Source organism: Leptonychotes weddellii, chromosome 1 (assembly GCF_054177405.1).
Source record: "Leptonychotes weddellii isolate Sample4059 chromosome 1, ASM5417740v2, whole genome shotgun sequence".
Classification (NCBI taxonomy): Eukaryota; Metazoa; Chordata; class Mammalia; order Carnivora; family Phocidae; genus Leptonychotes; species Leptonychotes weddellii.
Genome location: NC_138369.1, coordinates 187,880,745 through 187,897,248, shown reverse-complemented (window position 1 = coordinate 187,897,248; position 16,504 = coordinate 187,880,745). Strand labels below are relative to the sequence as shown.

At 45.8% G+C, this 16,504-nt stretch overlaps 1 protein-coding gene across 1 annotated transcript in view; it reads right to left on the bottom strand.

The window, feature by feature from the left end:
- Window positions 1-11,481, bottom strand: part of PCP4 (Purkinje cell protein 4) — a 51,603-nt gene extending 40,122 nt beyond the window's left edge. The window contains exon 1 of the mRNA XM_006744973.3: window positions 11,348-11,481. Within this exon, the coding sequence (XP_006745036.1) occupies window positions 11,348-11,356 (9 nt within the window). The 5' untranslated portion in view covers window positions 11,357-11,481. The remainder of the gene's footprint in view (window positions 1-11,347) is intronic.
- Between the last annotated feature and the right edge of the window lie 5,023 nt (window positions 11,482-16,504).

The following is a 16,504-nucleotide window of genomic DNA, read 5'->3' as shown; positions in this document are numbered from 1 at the left end:
CACGTTCTGCATGGAGCACTGGGTGTTATGCACAAACAACGAATCATGGAACACTACATCTAAAACTAATGATGTAATGTAGGGGATTAACATAAGAATAAAAATAATAATAATAATAATAATAATAAAATACCTACGTAGACTAAAAAAAAAAAAAAATGTATGCTTTCCAAGTGCTTTATAACCAATGTTACTCCTCTAACCTCAGAGCAGTCCTGCAGGGTCGGCCAGTATCACCTGGTTTCTTTTTTTTTTTTTTTTAATTTATTTATTTGAGAGAGAGAGAATGAGAGACAGAGAGCATGAGAGGGAGGAGGGTCAGAGGGAGAAGCAGACTCCCTGCTGAGCCGGGAGCCCGATGCGGGACTCGATCCCGGGACTCCAGGATCATGACCTGAGCCGAAGGCAGTCGCTTAACCAACTGAGCCACCCAGGCGCCCCAAAGGCAGAGACTTAACCAACTGAGCCACCCAGGCATCCTGGTCTTGAAGTTCTTAATAATGTTTTCCACGGAGCCCCCACATGTCTGTTTTCCCCTGGGGCCCCACACACACATGCCACTGTCCTGCCCTGCCGTCCAAACACAGGCTTCCCCAGGACCGTCCAGCTCTGTCTGAGCCACCATCACCTCGAAAGATATTTCGTGCAGAGGTGGGCGGGAGCAAAGAATTACAGAGCTGATGCTTGTCTTGAAATCACCTCATTTCTGGAGGAGATCTGCTTGACTCCTTAGTCCCTGTCTTGCTTCTTTGTCGAAATATGCAAGGGACACGGGAGCGAGAGCGGGGGGCGGGGGAAGTCCCCTGAGGGCACTGCTTGCAGCCCTGAAGTTACAACAGGACGCTGCCTTTATGTGTTTGTCGTGTGAGAATTCAAAATTCTTACCCCAAATTCAAGGGTCAGGGTATGACATGAATTTCAGCCACATCTGGATCTCAGCAAGAACGTGGCAAAAAAACGGTGGCATGGAAATTCACTAAATAGCGCCCCCAGAATGAATCCTCCTTGAAGACGGGACGGATTAAATCTAGATAAAAAGATAACAGTAAACTCGCATGAGGTATTTGGTGGAGGGACTTGACAAATTGCTACATCTATTTTAGGAATTCATCTTCCAGAATAGGTAAAATAGCCCACATTTCTGAGGTATAGAACATTGCCAGAAATAATATTTGCGTTGTGGTGCTGGATTATCTCTATATTTTGACAGGACTTATGCCTATGTGAGAACAGAGTTATAAATATAGGGATGAGGCCATGCCTTGAACAAACTCCAAAGAAAAGAAACTAACATTGGTGAGGGAGCCACCAGGAGCTCTGAGATAAAATGCCCTGGACAAACTTAATACTCACACAGAAGGAAGGCTACGGGCCTATCTGAATTCACTCAGGCATTTCTCACAAGTGGAACGTGGAACTTTTAAAGTGAAACAATATGCACAATTCCAAAAGTCTTATTGACCATACACGTGTAATCTGCTTAAAACATACTAAAGACACTTGACTCACTGAGCACTTTTAAAGGAAAACATGATAATTTAATAGGACCCAAATATCCATTGATAAGGATGGGAAAATGTCTGACACATTTAAAGCAATTTATATGACTAGGCAAGAGGTAGAAATCAACAATAGTATCATAATAGATACATATCTGTTCCTGGGACTTGAAGATTACTAAATTGTCATGTGGTTCTAAAATTCATGGCTTTTCAGACTAACCATTAGCCATGGTGTCAATACATACTTCTGGAAGCATTGACTCCATGGTTTATACAGTGACTAGACCTGAAGTCGGTTAATTTTATGGGATTCTGTCTCCCCGGCTAGCCTCTGAGCTCTTTGAAGGGTAGAGACCATGTCTTCTTTGTTCACCCAGGACAGCCTACAACACGTGAAGGATTCCCCATCCATGTGGGTTGAAGGGCATGTGCCGGGGAGAGGAAAACTGTAGAAGACACAGTCTCTGTCTTTTAAATGTTCCTAATCTAGAAGGAAGACGGAAACATGGCCAACAAAATATGTGATTACCAATGATACATGCAAAGGGCTGCCATTCCCTGAGCAAAGGTTTTTTTAAGAGTTCTATTTGAGGGGTTCAGAATGCTCTTTCTTACTCAAAGAGAGCTGGGGGGTGGAAGGCGGAAGGCAAGAAATGAAGGTGGAATGGTGTAAAGTCAAAGTCAAGGAAACCTCTCAGCGAGACAGGAGAAGACCGTCAACCACGATCTCAATGAGGGACTTCACGGCAGCCATGCGCTGATGCTCACCTACCTCTCCTTGTGTTACTGGGACAAGAGGTGAGTCTCCTTGTGTTATTGGGACAAGGGGTGAGGACAAGGGGTGAGGTTCAGAGTGCACACTTGAACCTCTAGAAATAAAGTGGAAGACCTAGGGGAGGAAAGAATGACTTTGGCGAGATTTCCGTAGCTGCTCTTTTTTTATTCAAGGCTAATAAAAAAAAAAAAAAAAAATCCAGGACAATATTGTTTTTCATAGATTTCACGTCCAAGTCCTACCTGGAATTGGGACAGGTGTAAAAGAAATTGGGTTGTATCCAGGATATGAAAGAAAATGAGAAATTTAATAGGAAAGGAAATGTGTAAGTGAAACCTAACATTGGCTTTTCCTCAAGAAGCTCTATGATTTTGAACAAAATTTGCCTTTGGGCACTCAGCTCCCAAAGGACTGAGGACTACTTAAAAGGACTACTTTGAATGAAATGACAACTGCGGTCTCCTTCAATTCTCTGAATTCTAAGTAGGACCATAGAAATGACCGCCTTTCTCTAGGTTAGTGGTCTTTAGGCAGGGTGACTACACCCCAGGAAAGGGCAGGGCCGCCATGTTCAGCCGCACAGGTGGAGCACAGCACAACCCCAGGGGGCAGCATTGATACAGAATGGCATCTCTGGAGCTATAAGGTCCTTAACTCTCACAATCACGCATGGGGAAGGAAACTAAAATTTCTATTTGTATCTTTCTAGGCCCAAATATCAATAAGAACAAAATAAGGCTTTATCAATAGCTACAATCAGGATTGATACGGACATTGTCACTTGGTGAGTAGGAAGGATGGGAGTCCCACGACTCTTGACTTGCTCTCAGAATATCACCATGTGCTGCATTGCAGTTCCTTGAGCTCCGGGAGGAGGATTTATAGATTGTGTAATCTACCTTTAATGAAACTAATCTCCCCACTAAGTAGGAAAGTGACTTTTAAAAAGTCTTGCATAGTGACCTGCCACAACCTGGAGGAAGCTTGAGGACATCATGCTGAGTATAATCAGCCAGGCACAAAAGGACAAATACTGTCTGAGTCCACGTATATGAGGTCCCTGGAGTAATCAGATCCATAGAGACAGAAAGTAGAAGAGTGATCACCAGGGGAAGAGGGGTTGGGGGAGGGGACTTGTTGTTTAACAGGTGTAGAATTTCAGTTTTACAAGATAAACCAGTTCTGGAGGCCTATTTCATAATAAAGTAAATACAATTAACACTACTGAATTATACACTTAAAAATGGGTAAGATGGTAAATTTTATGGTATGTTTTTTACCCCAATTAAAAAAAAACTGTGCATAAAACTTCACAGATTGAAAAGAATACGATCACCATCAGCAAAAGCAACAGGGAAGCTGTGGGAGTATGATCTAACCCTGATGCTACGGCTAGAATATCTTCATGAGCACCAACATGAGCTCCTAACCCACAGCCATCAGACTGGAAGAAGTGCAGTTACCGAGACTACTTGACCAATTCATAGCATCGGGGGTTTCTCTGTGTATCAGACAAGCGTCGGGAAATGTGAAAAAGAAAAGCCCACATACAGGTACACTTTTGCCAAGCTCTGGAAAAGAAAAGTGACATTTTTCTCATAATCCTGGATGAAAGAGTGATGTTACTTAATAAGGAAATTATATGTGTCAGAATCTTCCATTTAAAAATAGGTATGGTCGGGGGGCGCCTGGCTGGCTCCGTTGGTGGAGCGTGCAACTCTTGATCTCAGGGTTGTGAGTTCAAGCCCCATGTTGGGTATACAGATTACTTAAAAATTTTAAAAATTAAAATAAAATAAAATAAAATAAAAACAGGTATAATATCTTAATTAATTTTTAAATAGTGGCACTTAGCCCCTGATGGACATAAAAGTCCATATTGGCTAAAAAAAAAAATCTTGGGGAGAAAGAGAGAACACATTTCCTTGTTCTATTTTTGCTGTCTTGTTTGGTTAAGACAAATGTTAATGAGTCTTGTCAACCTCTGGGGTCCTCTTTTCAGGTATTGTATAAAATTAAAATAACCGATCATTTTGTTAGAACCTTGGCCAAACCACAGGTGTGGTGTTATGAGGACAGGTGACCATTTCCTTTGTCATGTAGCTACTCCACAGTTTTGGATTGTAATAGCAGGAAAAGCATAATCTCAAGCCAATCCAGATACAACCTCAGTTATCAAATAGCTTTCAAATAGTCATAACCAACTATTTAAAACCTAACATTCAAAAGGCATTCCAGACCATTGGGTGGAAGATCAAAGTACAGATGACTTGAGATATTTCAGTCTTGGCAAAGCCCATGACTGTCCTCAAACTGGGGGCAGAAACTTTCCAGGGAAAAGGATTCTCCTGTTCTCTCGTCTAATTCCATTGTGATAAGAAAATTGCCTCATTTCAATATTTCTATCAATTCACACTTTTTGGCTGCTTTTCCCTTCGGTGTTCTGCAGGGGAGTTTTCAATTTGTGGATGATTACCTTCCTGCTTTATGATTCTAATTTGTCTTCTTTTTATTTATAAGGTGGCAGCTTAAGAGTAAAATATAAAATAATGGCATTTAGTGGGTGATTGATTTTTCCACTGGCAATAAATATGGCCAAGCGTTTCCCTTTCAGAAATGGAATGAGAAGTCATTCAGTGAGATTCTGAAGCATAAATTTCAGGCTATTTGCAAGGTACAAACAATATTCAAGCAGATTGATGCCTGGAATATGTCACTTACGCTGAATTGTTCGTGTAAAACAGCCCAGAAATGGATGTTGGATTTATAGGTTTGGGCCACTGGCAAATGTGGCAAGCCTGCTTGGCTTATGGCACAAAACAATGAGCTGTAGAACATTCTCATATCCATGCTCGAAAGGTACCTGAACCAAATCGAATGGAAAATATTTCTCTCCTCATTACTTGTACCTCACTTCGTTCCAAAGATGGGATGAAGAATGGTAAACGGTCGGTACCCGGGGATGATAGGAACATAGAGACAGAGGCTGTTGGACTGCACGGGGACATAGTCACCCAATTCAGTGTCTAGTTTCCCGAGAGAACACAGGCAAATCCATCTCTTTTTTGCGTATGAATTGTCATATATTTCTATGTCAAATATAAATTAACTTAAAATATTTAGGTATGCAACTATAAATTAAAACATTTGGTTAATTAATATAAACATCAATGGTTAATTTTTAAATATGAATTAAAATATTTGAATATGCAATTTGCTTTCTGTATGTGAGATATACTTTGCCTTCAACAATATACCAGGATTTGCAGTCTGGTCGACCGTGATTCGTCACGAGGAGTTATCTCACTAAAGATCTGCTCAGGCTCTCTCTGATCCCCCTGAAGCACAGTCAAATTGGTTTTCTATTTCAATACAGCAAACCATTTTGTAAGGCATTCACAGGCTCTGCCTCTCTGGCTACACAGCTCCTTTTGTTTGAATTTCATAGAGCTTATCTGAAGTGAAATAGTCCCAATGGAGACAACCCCGAACTAGAATATTAGAATTCTCTGTCCCTCCCTCAGCTCCCCTGTTTTCCTTGACATTTTTCCAAATGTCAAGAGTTCTTTCTGTCCAGATTCTCCCCAGTTTTTCTTATTTCTTTGCCTGCCATCAAAGCATTTATTTTGCATATATAACAATGTATCCATTTCCAACTTAAATGACAAACCCAGGTTTCAAACCAGGAGTAAAAAACAAAAGATAGAACTTTTCTTCTCCAAACCTGTCTGGACCACAAATCTCAACATTTAGAAAAGAGGGTGTTGGGTCTGTTGGTCACATTAACTAATAAATCCACACCCCAAAATCCACTTATTCATCCAGTAAAGGAATATTACCAAGTGCCAGACCAGGAGCCAGGTCTTGTGGACAATGTAAAGTCATTCCTGTCCTAAGGAAGGTCATAATCATAGGCCAATATGACCACTGCCATATGCCAATAAATAAAATGCAACCCATAGTACTTGTTATGGTTTGGATGTTTGTGTTTCTTCAAAATTCATGTGCTGAAATCCTAACCCTCAAGCTGAAGGCATTAGGTCATGAGAGGGGAGCTCCCACGAATGGGACTCGGGCTCTCACAGAAGAGACCCCAGGCTGCTCCCTGTCCCTTCTTCCACCATAGGAGGACACAGAAAAGAGATGACTGTCTATGAACCAAGAAGAGGGTTCTCACTCGAACAAGCCGGCTCCCTGATCTCAGACTTCCAGCCTTCGGAACTGTGAGCAATAAATGTCTATGGTTTATAAGGCGCTCAACTGTGGCACTTTCTTATAGGAGCCCAAACAGACAAAGACAATAACAGCATGAGCTTGGATGCTGGGTTTTATAAAACCATCAGCCAAATATAACATAGATCTGTGCGTATACATCCTCTAAAGTCCTTCTCCCCCCCCGCAGCGAGAAGCCCTTTCTAGAAAGCCATTCTAAATTAATGAAAAGCCCCTGGCTTGGGCTCATGATATTATTCAGGTGTTCAAACAGTACAGTGCACCAAGTACGCTGAGGACAGAAGGACCACAGACAAACTGTGAATGCCTTCCTCCTGTGAAAAAACCTCTAACGAAGCACTGAGGCAGAAATTATAATTTTAAAAAATAATGCAGAGAACATATTCATCATAAATTCAAGGCACTTTCCCTGACAAAAAAATAAAAAAAGTATTTCCTTTTCATCTTGATCACACTATTCAACTAAACCCTTAATAAAATCAAGTGTGAGTCATTTCTTCAATTTTTCTTTCTGAAAAAAAAAAAAAACATCTTGCATTCTGTCATCCTTAGAATTCAAAAGAGGAAAACAGTGAGACTTCTTAGTCGCACACCATTCGTTAATGAAATGCAGGATCGGGAGAATAAATTTTATGGCAATCCATTACAACCATCAGCCCAGCAAATACATTTCCAGGCTGAATTGTGACCTCTTCCCACTCTGGAAAGGTTGAACTTAGAACCCAAGTTGGAACCAGTGTCTTTCTAGACCTAACATCCCCAGTTAGAGTAGAGAGAGTGTCTAATCTGGTGTGATCCAGTAAAACCATGTGGATCTTGCTGGATCTTCCTATGTCCCTGCTGCTGGTCCACCCCCAAATGAGGTTAAAATTACAGAAGAAATTGAATTGTCATTTGGCCTTCTATTGCTAGGCCTTTGCGGCCAGTTGTAAAATCCACTTTATGCAGTTACCCTCAGGATCTGTGCTTAACTGGTCTGAACCACAGTTCTCTGCAAACCTGATCACCTGTCCGTTAGCATTTGCTACAGTTCACTATGATGTCATATTGAATCACACGACTATGATAATTCTCATTTTAGTTCTGTTTCCTGCAATTTTTCTTAGCAATCAGTTACCCTGATGACTGACTAGGTTAAGTCCCAAGCAAGTGTCATATGATATTTTTTAACCAATGTCTACATTTGTTTGTGTTTTTTTTTGCAATGCTTTTATATTATTAATTAAAAATTAGGTAAGTAGCACGAGCTATGTAAACATTTGAATAGTACAGCTGATGTTTGAATAATCCAAAGGCTACTTTTGAAAAAAAAATCCTGTCCTTTCTAAGCCCCCACCCCAAGACTTAAGTGAGCTTACCCTCCCCCTGCAAATCTCTCTCCAGACAATGTTGTTCACTGTTCTCTTCCTTCTTTAGAGTTTTAATGTGTAGCCATGGGCACAGTCCTTTTGTGGGCAGTGTCTGGATGAAAGAAAGACTTATAACCCCGGCGCCGAGTTGCAACATCCCATCCAAGCCGGTGCAAGAAAAGAGCAGCGACAGGAAGACACTTTCTCGAAGAGGTCTCAGGTCTAATTAATAACTGCCAACTGATGCATTATGCAATGGGACCTCCCCCCACCCCCTCTCAAATAGGGTGATGGTGGGTGTCATTTTTTAAATTGATTCTCCAAATGTGTGCCTTTATCACATTAAAATTTTGCTTCTGGCTTTCCTAAATAAATTCTTTTGAAGAGCAACTTAAAAACTCACACCTGCATGAGAAAATGGGACTGACTGTCATTGTTCGTGGGACTCATATTTGGTGGCTCAACAAGAGGAGTCTTTTTCTTCTCCTGTGCGGGGTTCTGGTTGAAGAGAGAAGGGAAGGACTTTGTAAACTTCAGCCTTGGTGGTTGGGATTTCTGACCCAACTAATACACCTTAACCTGCATTTTGATTCCTACTAAATTATCTCCAGGCCCATCTGACATACTTTAATCCTGAAATGTAAATTGGACACCCCCACAAACCACCTCCACTCTCTAGGTGCCCTAAATTTGGACTTGGCTTTCTTCATTATACTTGAGCTGCTCTTTTCAATCACCATTCCCCCAAAAAGCCTTGTCACCAGGGATAGAGATGACACTGCATCGTCGAGTCACAAGTTGAAAGCCAGCTCAGTCCCCAAGTCTCCACCCCTCACCGCCTTCCCACTAAAAGCTAGAAGAGCTGGAGGAGCAGGGCCCACCCAGGGAGCACTTGACTCTCTGGGGGCCTCTCCTCCCAGCCCAGCGCCAGCACGGCCCAAGGGAGCAGCTGTGAGCTCGGGGATTTCTGCAGCAGGCCCCAAAGCCTGCCGAAAGGAGCAGGCACTGCTTGCCCACCAGGCTCAAAAATATCCTGAAGTCAGAAGAAAGCCTGACAAAATCCATTGCTTTGGCCCTCCGCAGTACTTAGTTACATGAGTAAGTAAACGATCATCTGAAATCCGTCCCTGCCTGAGAGCTATTAAAACAAGAAGCCACATGTAATTCATCCAACTAAGGAAAAGCTTTGGGGTGGGGAGAGGTTCAGTGCTCTACCCAGAAAGGAGCTTCTGTTCGACTTTATTAAATGTTTTAAGCAGATTTAAGTTTTAGTGAAAGGACAAATTCCCACTGTCTGAGGGACACATGCCCGGAAACTTGGGGACCAGCCAGAGAGCTGGTCACCCAGCTGGTGGCCAGAGGACTAGGGCTGCATGTGGCTGAAGGGGGGCTGGGCGCAGGAGGGACAGGAGGGGAGAAAGGTGGAGGAGGGGGCTGGAAGGGGTGTGGTTGGAGCAAAGACCGATGTGCCTCCTGAAGGATTTTATCAACATTAAAGGAAGCTTTTGCAGCGGCCTGCTACCCTGTCTGAGGGAACGGGGAGGTGGGGGGGCGGGGGGCGGGCAGGGCACAATCGCAGAGCTGCCCTAATTTCACATTCAGCAGAAACGAGGTTGTGGCCCTAATCATGGGCTGAGCTCTGGGACGTTTGCTCTCTCCCTGGGGACCCACAGTTAGGTGAACACTGCTGAGGCATTCTAGAAAGCTCACCTGTATGATGCTGGCCACCAGCCCCAGCTAAAGACGGGGTGAGAGCCAGCAGGAGCACCAACACTCCAGAAGAACCCAGAGCAGCGAACTAGGGAGGAAGGACCCCCAGTTGCTCTACTGTTTTCTGACTCCTCCTCTCTGAAACTGTTAACCTGTATATTTACAGACCCACTCTCCCCGGCCATCACTTCTCGTTGGGAGCAGGGTGAGCTGACACAGGGCAGAAGCCTCTGAAATCTCATGGAGTCCAGCAAAAAGCCTCGGGACCCGGAGGCCAGGTCCTCCTTGCCCTTTCTCTGCTTCAGGCCCCAGCTCCTCTTCCTCCCCCTCCTTCGGTGGCAGCCAGTGCTCTGAGAGCTCCATAGGCTCTCCGACCCTGAGATCCACCCGGCGGCCAGCCACCAGCCACGCAGCCTGAGTACCCCCCCTTCACTCGCCTCTGACGTGGAACCAGCTGACCTTGAACTTCTCTGTGCCTCAGTGTCCCCATCTGTCAATTGGGAATAATAACAGCAGTGGGAGCGCTAGACGTGGAGCTGGGGGCTGAGAACAGGCAAAAGTGAGCTGCCCTGGTGTTACTGGAGCTCCCAGCTGTATCCGTGGCGGGAGGCTCCCAGCCTCCCATCTTTCTCCCACACTCCCCTTTCCTCACTCCGTCCCAAACCCCATTCCTAAACCGTATATGCTTCACCCCCCCTTCTTCCTGTCGTGTTTGCATCAAAAGTCACCCATCAGAGAGGGAAACGTAGTGAAGGTGCCTCTTATTTCTGGAGTTAATTTTACTCTAGACTTCCAAAAAAGGATCACCCATCTGTCAAAAAAAAAAGACAGAGAATATAAAAGGTCTTTAAAAGTAATTATTTAAGTGCCGACCCAAAGGATACGAAAATGGACTTGTCTCGGTTATTGAGCTGAATTAGGGGGCAGTTTGTACACCCCCAAACCTGCTTCATTTAAAAGAAAGAGAACACGATCTTTTTTTTTTTTATTATTAATATTAGTCCATTTTATTTTCAATTCCCATAACGGATCACTACTTTGACTGCAGCACACACACACACACACACACACACACTACGAATTCCTTCTGAAGCAGAGAACACGATCTTTTTAAAATAAAATGAGCTATCAGTTTGCCCCAACAAAATCTCTTCTATAGAAACATATTCAGAGACGGGACTTGCCACGGAACATTGTTGCTGGTCTACCGTCCAGGTCTGCCCTATCTTCCAGCCCCATCCACACAGGCAGATTTGTCACCGGGCGATCTGCCTCTTTTACTGGTGCTCTGATTAACTGCAGAGAGAGTTGGTGCCTCCACACGGCAATGCCGTGAAATCCTTCCCCTGCTTCTCTCTCAAGCCTGACTGTCACCAGATGGCCTGCCTGCCAACATTCCGCAAGGTATCCCCCAAAGCAAACACGCGAGGACAAGCGGGAAGCCGCACAAACCTCCGGAGACGCCAAGACCATCGGCTTTCTATCAGGAGGTCTCACACCCAAAGCACTTTCCAAAGTCACAATGAAATCAGAAGCACACAATGAATCCCTTTCTCTTTCTAAGGCAAATTTGCAAAAGTTGCAAACTTGACCGGGGTCTGCACCTGCACCTGCCGTACCAACCAAGATGTCCATAGTGTCAGCCCTCAAAGCAGATAGTCACAGGGCTGATCTGTGCTCCATCGCCCCTCGGAAACCCTTCACATTTTCCGAGACCAACTGTGGTCCCGTCCCTTCTCAACCGCAAGTCTCCCCCTGCAAGTTACAGCACCACTCACCTCACTCATGTTGTTCTAACACCGCAGCTCCGGGGTCCCTGTGGTCGGCACTGTGCTCAGCACTCAGGACGCTGCTCAGGGGTCGCTATTCCACCGGTCCTGGCTTTTCTCTTAAAAAGGGCTGCCCGGTGGCATCATGCCTCCTGTAAGCCAATGAGATCCATTCACCTGTCTGCACTCCTTGCAGACATCTGAGAGCACGAGGGGCCACCTAGTGGAACGAAGTGGGAAGCCAGCGAGGTCTCTGCTCCAAATTCCGCCAGGGAGAGAAGGAACAGCTAGATTTCTTTTTTTTTTTTTTTTAAAGGTCAAAGTCATCACATACAAAGATCATCACAGGCTTGCCATTGTTTATTAATTCAAGGGTACAGGACTTAGATTCATGGAAAATACGTTTTCAATGTCAGTGGAAAGAAGGTCTGTTTTTCGAAGGAAGGCCAGTTCTGGAAACAGCGGCCCATGCTCTCCTCCAGGAGCGGCAGCCTCCTCTGTTTTTTGGGGCACAAACCTCAGCCTTTTGGGGGAAGGTTTTCCCCTGTCCCCCACCCCGCCCCCAACTATGCCAGGATGCTTGTATCCCGGGCACATCCTCTCTTGGTGGGAGGTCATAGCAGCTCTGAGACATGGGTTGGAGAGTCACGATGTGACGAGGGAGAAGGTCCCCAGCCCTATCTGGGGGGTTGTCAGAACCTCGCCAGCATCGGGAAGAGGATGTGGGCGGGTCCGTGGACCCTGCTGATGGTTTCATTGTTGCAGCCCTCAGCCTCTCTGTAAAGAGGTTCCCTCCTTCTGCCTGGACTCAGGAGACCCTGAAGAGTCTTCCCAGCATCCAAGTGAAGCCTTGTCTTTCACAGCCGGGATCGTGGCCGAAGCAGAGCGTGAGGTGCGTGTCGCTGCCCGTCTCCTCGGCCCGAGGCTGGTCAGGTCACCCTCCTGCAACTGGCCAGCTTCACCTTGGGCTCAGGTCCAAGTGGGAGCCTCGGCTGGAGAACAGTGAGGCTCTGTCATGGCGGGTACTCCAAACGATGACTAGTAACTCCTCAAAGGACCTACCAGAGACATAAGCACATCCAAGTGACAGCTACCTAGTAGCTCATGTGGGTAAGTACATGAGAAAGTGGGTCGTTGTTACTCAGATGCCCCCCGGAGGGCCTCACCCAACCCCACTTGGGGAGACTCCGTGGACCAACAGCTGCGGGACGGACCAACACTAAGCTCGGGCCCACCTCTGATTCCGTCCATTAACTCCTACCCGCCATCACTACGGTGGCTTCTCCTGTCAACTCCCTTCTCGGGTCCACCTCGGTGAGTGGAAGGCCACACATCCCCAAATGGGTACCAGCCACTACAGTCTGCCCGTGGAGGCCCGGGCCCGGAGCCCTGGCCCAGAGCCCATCTCTGCGGCACACACGTGAGGAGCACAAACATGAAGCAGCAAGAAGCACAAGACTCCTACGGCTCATGGGAACCAATCTTCTTAATTTATAGCCGCTTTACATGGGAATGTGTCTAGAGAAAGGTCCCTTTCAATGGGAGGATATGTGTATTCGTTATAATAACTCTCTCTCTCTCTATATATATATATATAATAACTCTATCTATATATATATACACACATATTCATATACCCCAACCACACAAAGCTTTTGCAAACAAAGATCTGCCTGTTAGCACATCCTGACAGCATCCTCTCACTCCCCCGTCCCCTCCCTATCCCCAATTTCACACATGGGAGGGCCTAGCCAGGATGCCCTTGGGGTTCTCCAGGTAGTGAGGAGTGGAAGACAGAGGAGGACGGGTCTGCTAAGAGGCACAGCAGGTCAGAGAAAGGGGAGCAGCATTTGTTTCTCTCCGTGAAGAGCAGAACCACATCTTCCACCTTCCCCAGCGAAAGCCTGCCTGCGATTTTGAGCACCCAGTGCTTGGAGGTGGAGAGTGATACCTCCCAGAGACAACACGGACAGGGTCCCACATGTGGTTTTCTAGGCTATGCTCAGGCAAAGGGGACAAATAGAGGATATACAGAGAACCAGCCATGCTCTGCTGGCCCGGTTGTGGTGCAGACATGAATTTTCTCATGACACAGCTGCGCATATCAATCTGCAACAGCAGGGGGTTTGAGGAGCAGTGAATGGTTGCTGGAGTTTCCAGGGAACAGGCCAGAATGGGTGGCCAGGCTGGGCTGAGGCTTTGCTGCGTAGAGTGCGCAGTTGTTTGGAACAAATCAGGGGGTCATAAAGGCTATAGAAGAGAAGATAGATGATATTGGCAGAATTGTGTCCCCTCCAAAATTCATATATTGAGGTTCTAACTCCCAGTATCTCAGAATGTGACTGTATTTAGAGGTGAGGTCTTAAAAGAGGTCCATAAGCTAAAATGAGGTCATATGGGTGGACCCTAATCCAATAGGACTGGCGTCCATATAAGAAAAATAGATTAGGACACAGACCCATTACAGAAGGGGGACCCTGTGAAGACACAGGAAGAAGATGGTCATCTACAAGCCAAGGAGAAACCAACCCTTGATCTTCCAGCCTCCAGCCTCCAGAACTGTGAGAAAATAAACTTCTATCGTTTAAACTACCTGGCCTGTGGCACTTAGGTGTGGCGACCCCAGCAAACTATTATAGATGCCATAACAAGTGTCAAAGAAGACTTTTAGGGGAGGCATAGAAGGCTCTTAAGGCGAATTTGATTGGTATTTGCCATGTGGCGTGCAACTTAACCCTGTTAATTTCCCCAGGATACCTACTGTAACACTGTTATCTCCTACTAATGAGTTGGGGAGCTGTCTGTCTCAAACACAAAGCGAAGGTGAGTGTGGCCACAGAGAGAACTGAGCCGCTGTGGGAAATGAGCACCCATGGGTTACACAGGATGCACTCAGGGGTGCACACCACACAGTGCTGGTTCCCGGTCTGCTCGGGGGTCAGCTACATGGGCACTCGGGCACTGAGTGCTCCTTCCATCATTCCCCAGCAGGTGGGCCTTTGGACCACAGCTCCCAGCCCCATCCATCATCTTGGGGCAGTAGAGCCGCCACAAGACCATCCATCAGACCAAGGGATGCAAAGACTCCCTGGACCTCGTCTTGGAATCCCAAGGGACAAGGACAGTAAGTGGATGGTCTTTAAACCTTTCCAGGTGGTTCTGATAACAGTCAAGTTTGAGAATCATTGCTTGAAACAGTGATAAAACACACATGCACGTGTATACACACACACCTCACTCACTCCTTCCAAACTTTCCAGGTTCCCTCCTGCCTCCTGCCTGTTCTCTCCTGCCTTTTAGAATCCGTGTGGCCCTATTATATAACCCATATAGCCAAACACTATATTACATGGAAGATGGAGTCATGAACCAGAAGCTTAGAACTTGAGTCCTTGACATGAACAATGGTTTTCCACGAGACCTTGGCAAAACCTCTCCATTCCTCAGTGTCTCATCTCCACTGGTGATATAGAAATAGTAAAATCTTGGGCGCCTGGGTGGCTCAGTCGTTAAGCGTCTGCCTTCGGCTCAGGTCATGATCCCAGGGTCCTGGGATCGAGTCCCACATTGGGCTCCCTGCTCGGCGGGAGGCCTGCTTCTCCCTCTCCCACTCCCCCTGCTTGTGTTCCTGCTCTCGCTGTCTCTCTCTGTCAAATAAATAAAATCTTTAAAAAAAAATAAAAATAAATAAATAAATAAATAAAAAGAAATAGTAAAATCTTGCATCTGCCAACCTAAGCAAAAATATATACAACACATATATTGAGCCGAGAAATAAATTTTGAAAGAACTTCAGGAGAATTAGATCTATAGCTTCATATATTAGATCTTGGGGAATACTTCAACCTTGCTGAATTAAAATACAGACATGGGGTTCTATAATTTATGAAATATATGTATATAATATGGATAGATTATTTTCATCTTCTTGGGAGTGTGATCCTGCCTGAAGGTGCAAACTTGAACCAAGCAATCTTTCAAAATCCTCCTTTAGGGTTATTTATAGGGCCACTATGTACTGATGACCTGGGGCTTTTCATCAGACTTTTAGACCAAATGCATCATTTATGTATAATTTCTTGCTTCATTTTCCCACCTTTGCTTCTCTACCGCTCTGTGAGCGGCCATGTGCAGGCACAGCCCAGGCCTGATCCCTGAACATGGAAGGCTTGGACCAAGGGAGGATGTGGTCATCCTCCTAGGATGGAGGCATCATGGCCCAATGTCAGTAGCTAGACCCCTCCCTCCCTTCTGCCTTCACCACCCCCCAAAAGAAGCCCCCTGTAGTCCCTGGGTGTCTATGCAGCCCCCACCCCAAAGGCTTAGCATTCCCTACCCTAAAAGGTGGACCCAGTAAGCTCCTGCCTTTGTGCCGCCCCCCCTTGCTTCCTGCTGCCTTTAATTTTAATCCCCTTGACAGATTCTAGCCCTCTGCCAACCTCTGGATGTCACATGGCCCAGAGCCAGGAAGCCACTCTGGTTTTATCTACAGAGGTAGAAATGCAACATAATTCTACTGACCTCTCCCAGAAGCATCTGTTTGTTCCAGCGACTGATTCAGGTGTGTGCTCACTTGCACAAATCTTGTCTCTCCCCTCCCGGACTTTAAGCCAGGGTGAGGGTGAGGCTATCCCATCCTGTTCTCTCTCCCAATGCCCATGTGGGCACCGAGTTAGCTCTCAAAACCACTTCCAAACAAGTAAGCTTTCTGCTGGCAATTGAGTGTGGAGCCTGCCATATATAAACTTTTTTTTCTATAAAATTAAAAGGTTCACTTTGCAGAGCCAACATATAAGAATTTTCTCTTTTAAAAATGAGAAAAGAGGGGCACCTGGGTGACTCAGTCGGTTAAGTGTCTGCCTTTGGCTCAGATCATGATCCCAGGGTCCTGGGATCGAGCCCCATGTTAGGCTCCTTGCTCAGCTGGGAGCCTGCTTCTCTCTCTCCTCCCCACTCATGTGCTCTCTGTCGCTATCTCTGCCTCACTCTCAAATAAATAAAAATCTTTTTTAAAAAAAGCAAACTTGGGCACCTGGGTGGCTCAGTTGGTTAAGCGACTGCCTTCGGCTCAGGTCATGATCCTGGAGTCCCTGGATCGAGTCCCACATCGGGCTCCCTGCCCGGCAGGGAGTCTGCTTTGCCCTCTGACCCTATCCCCTCTCATGT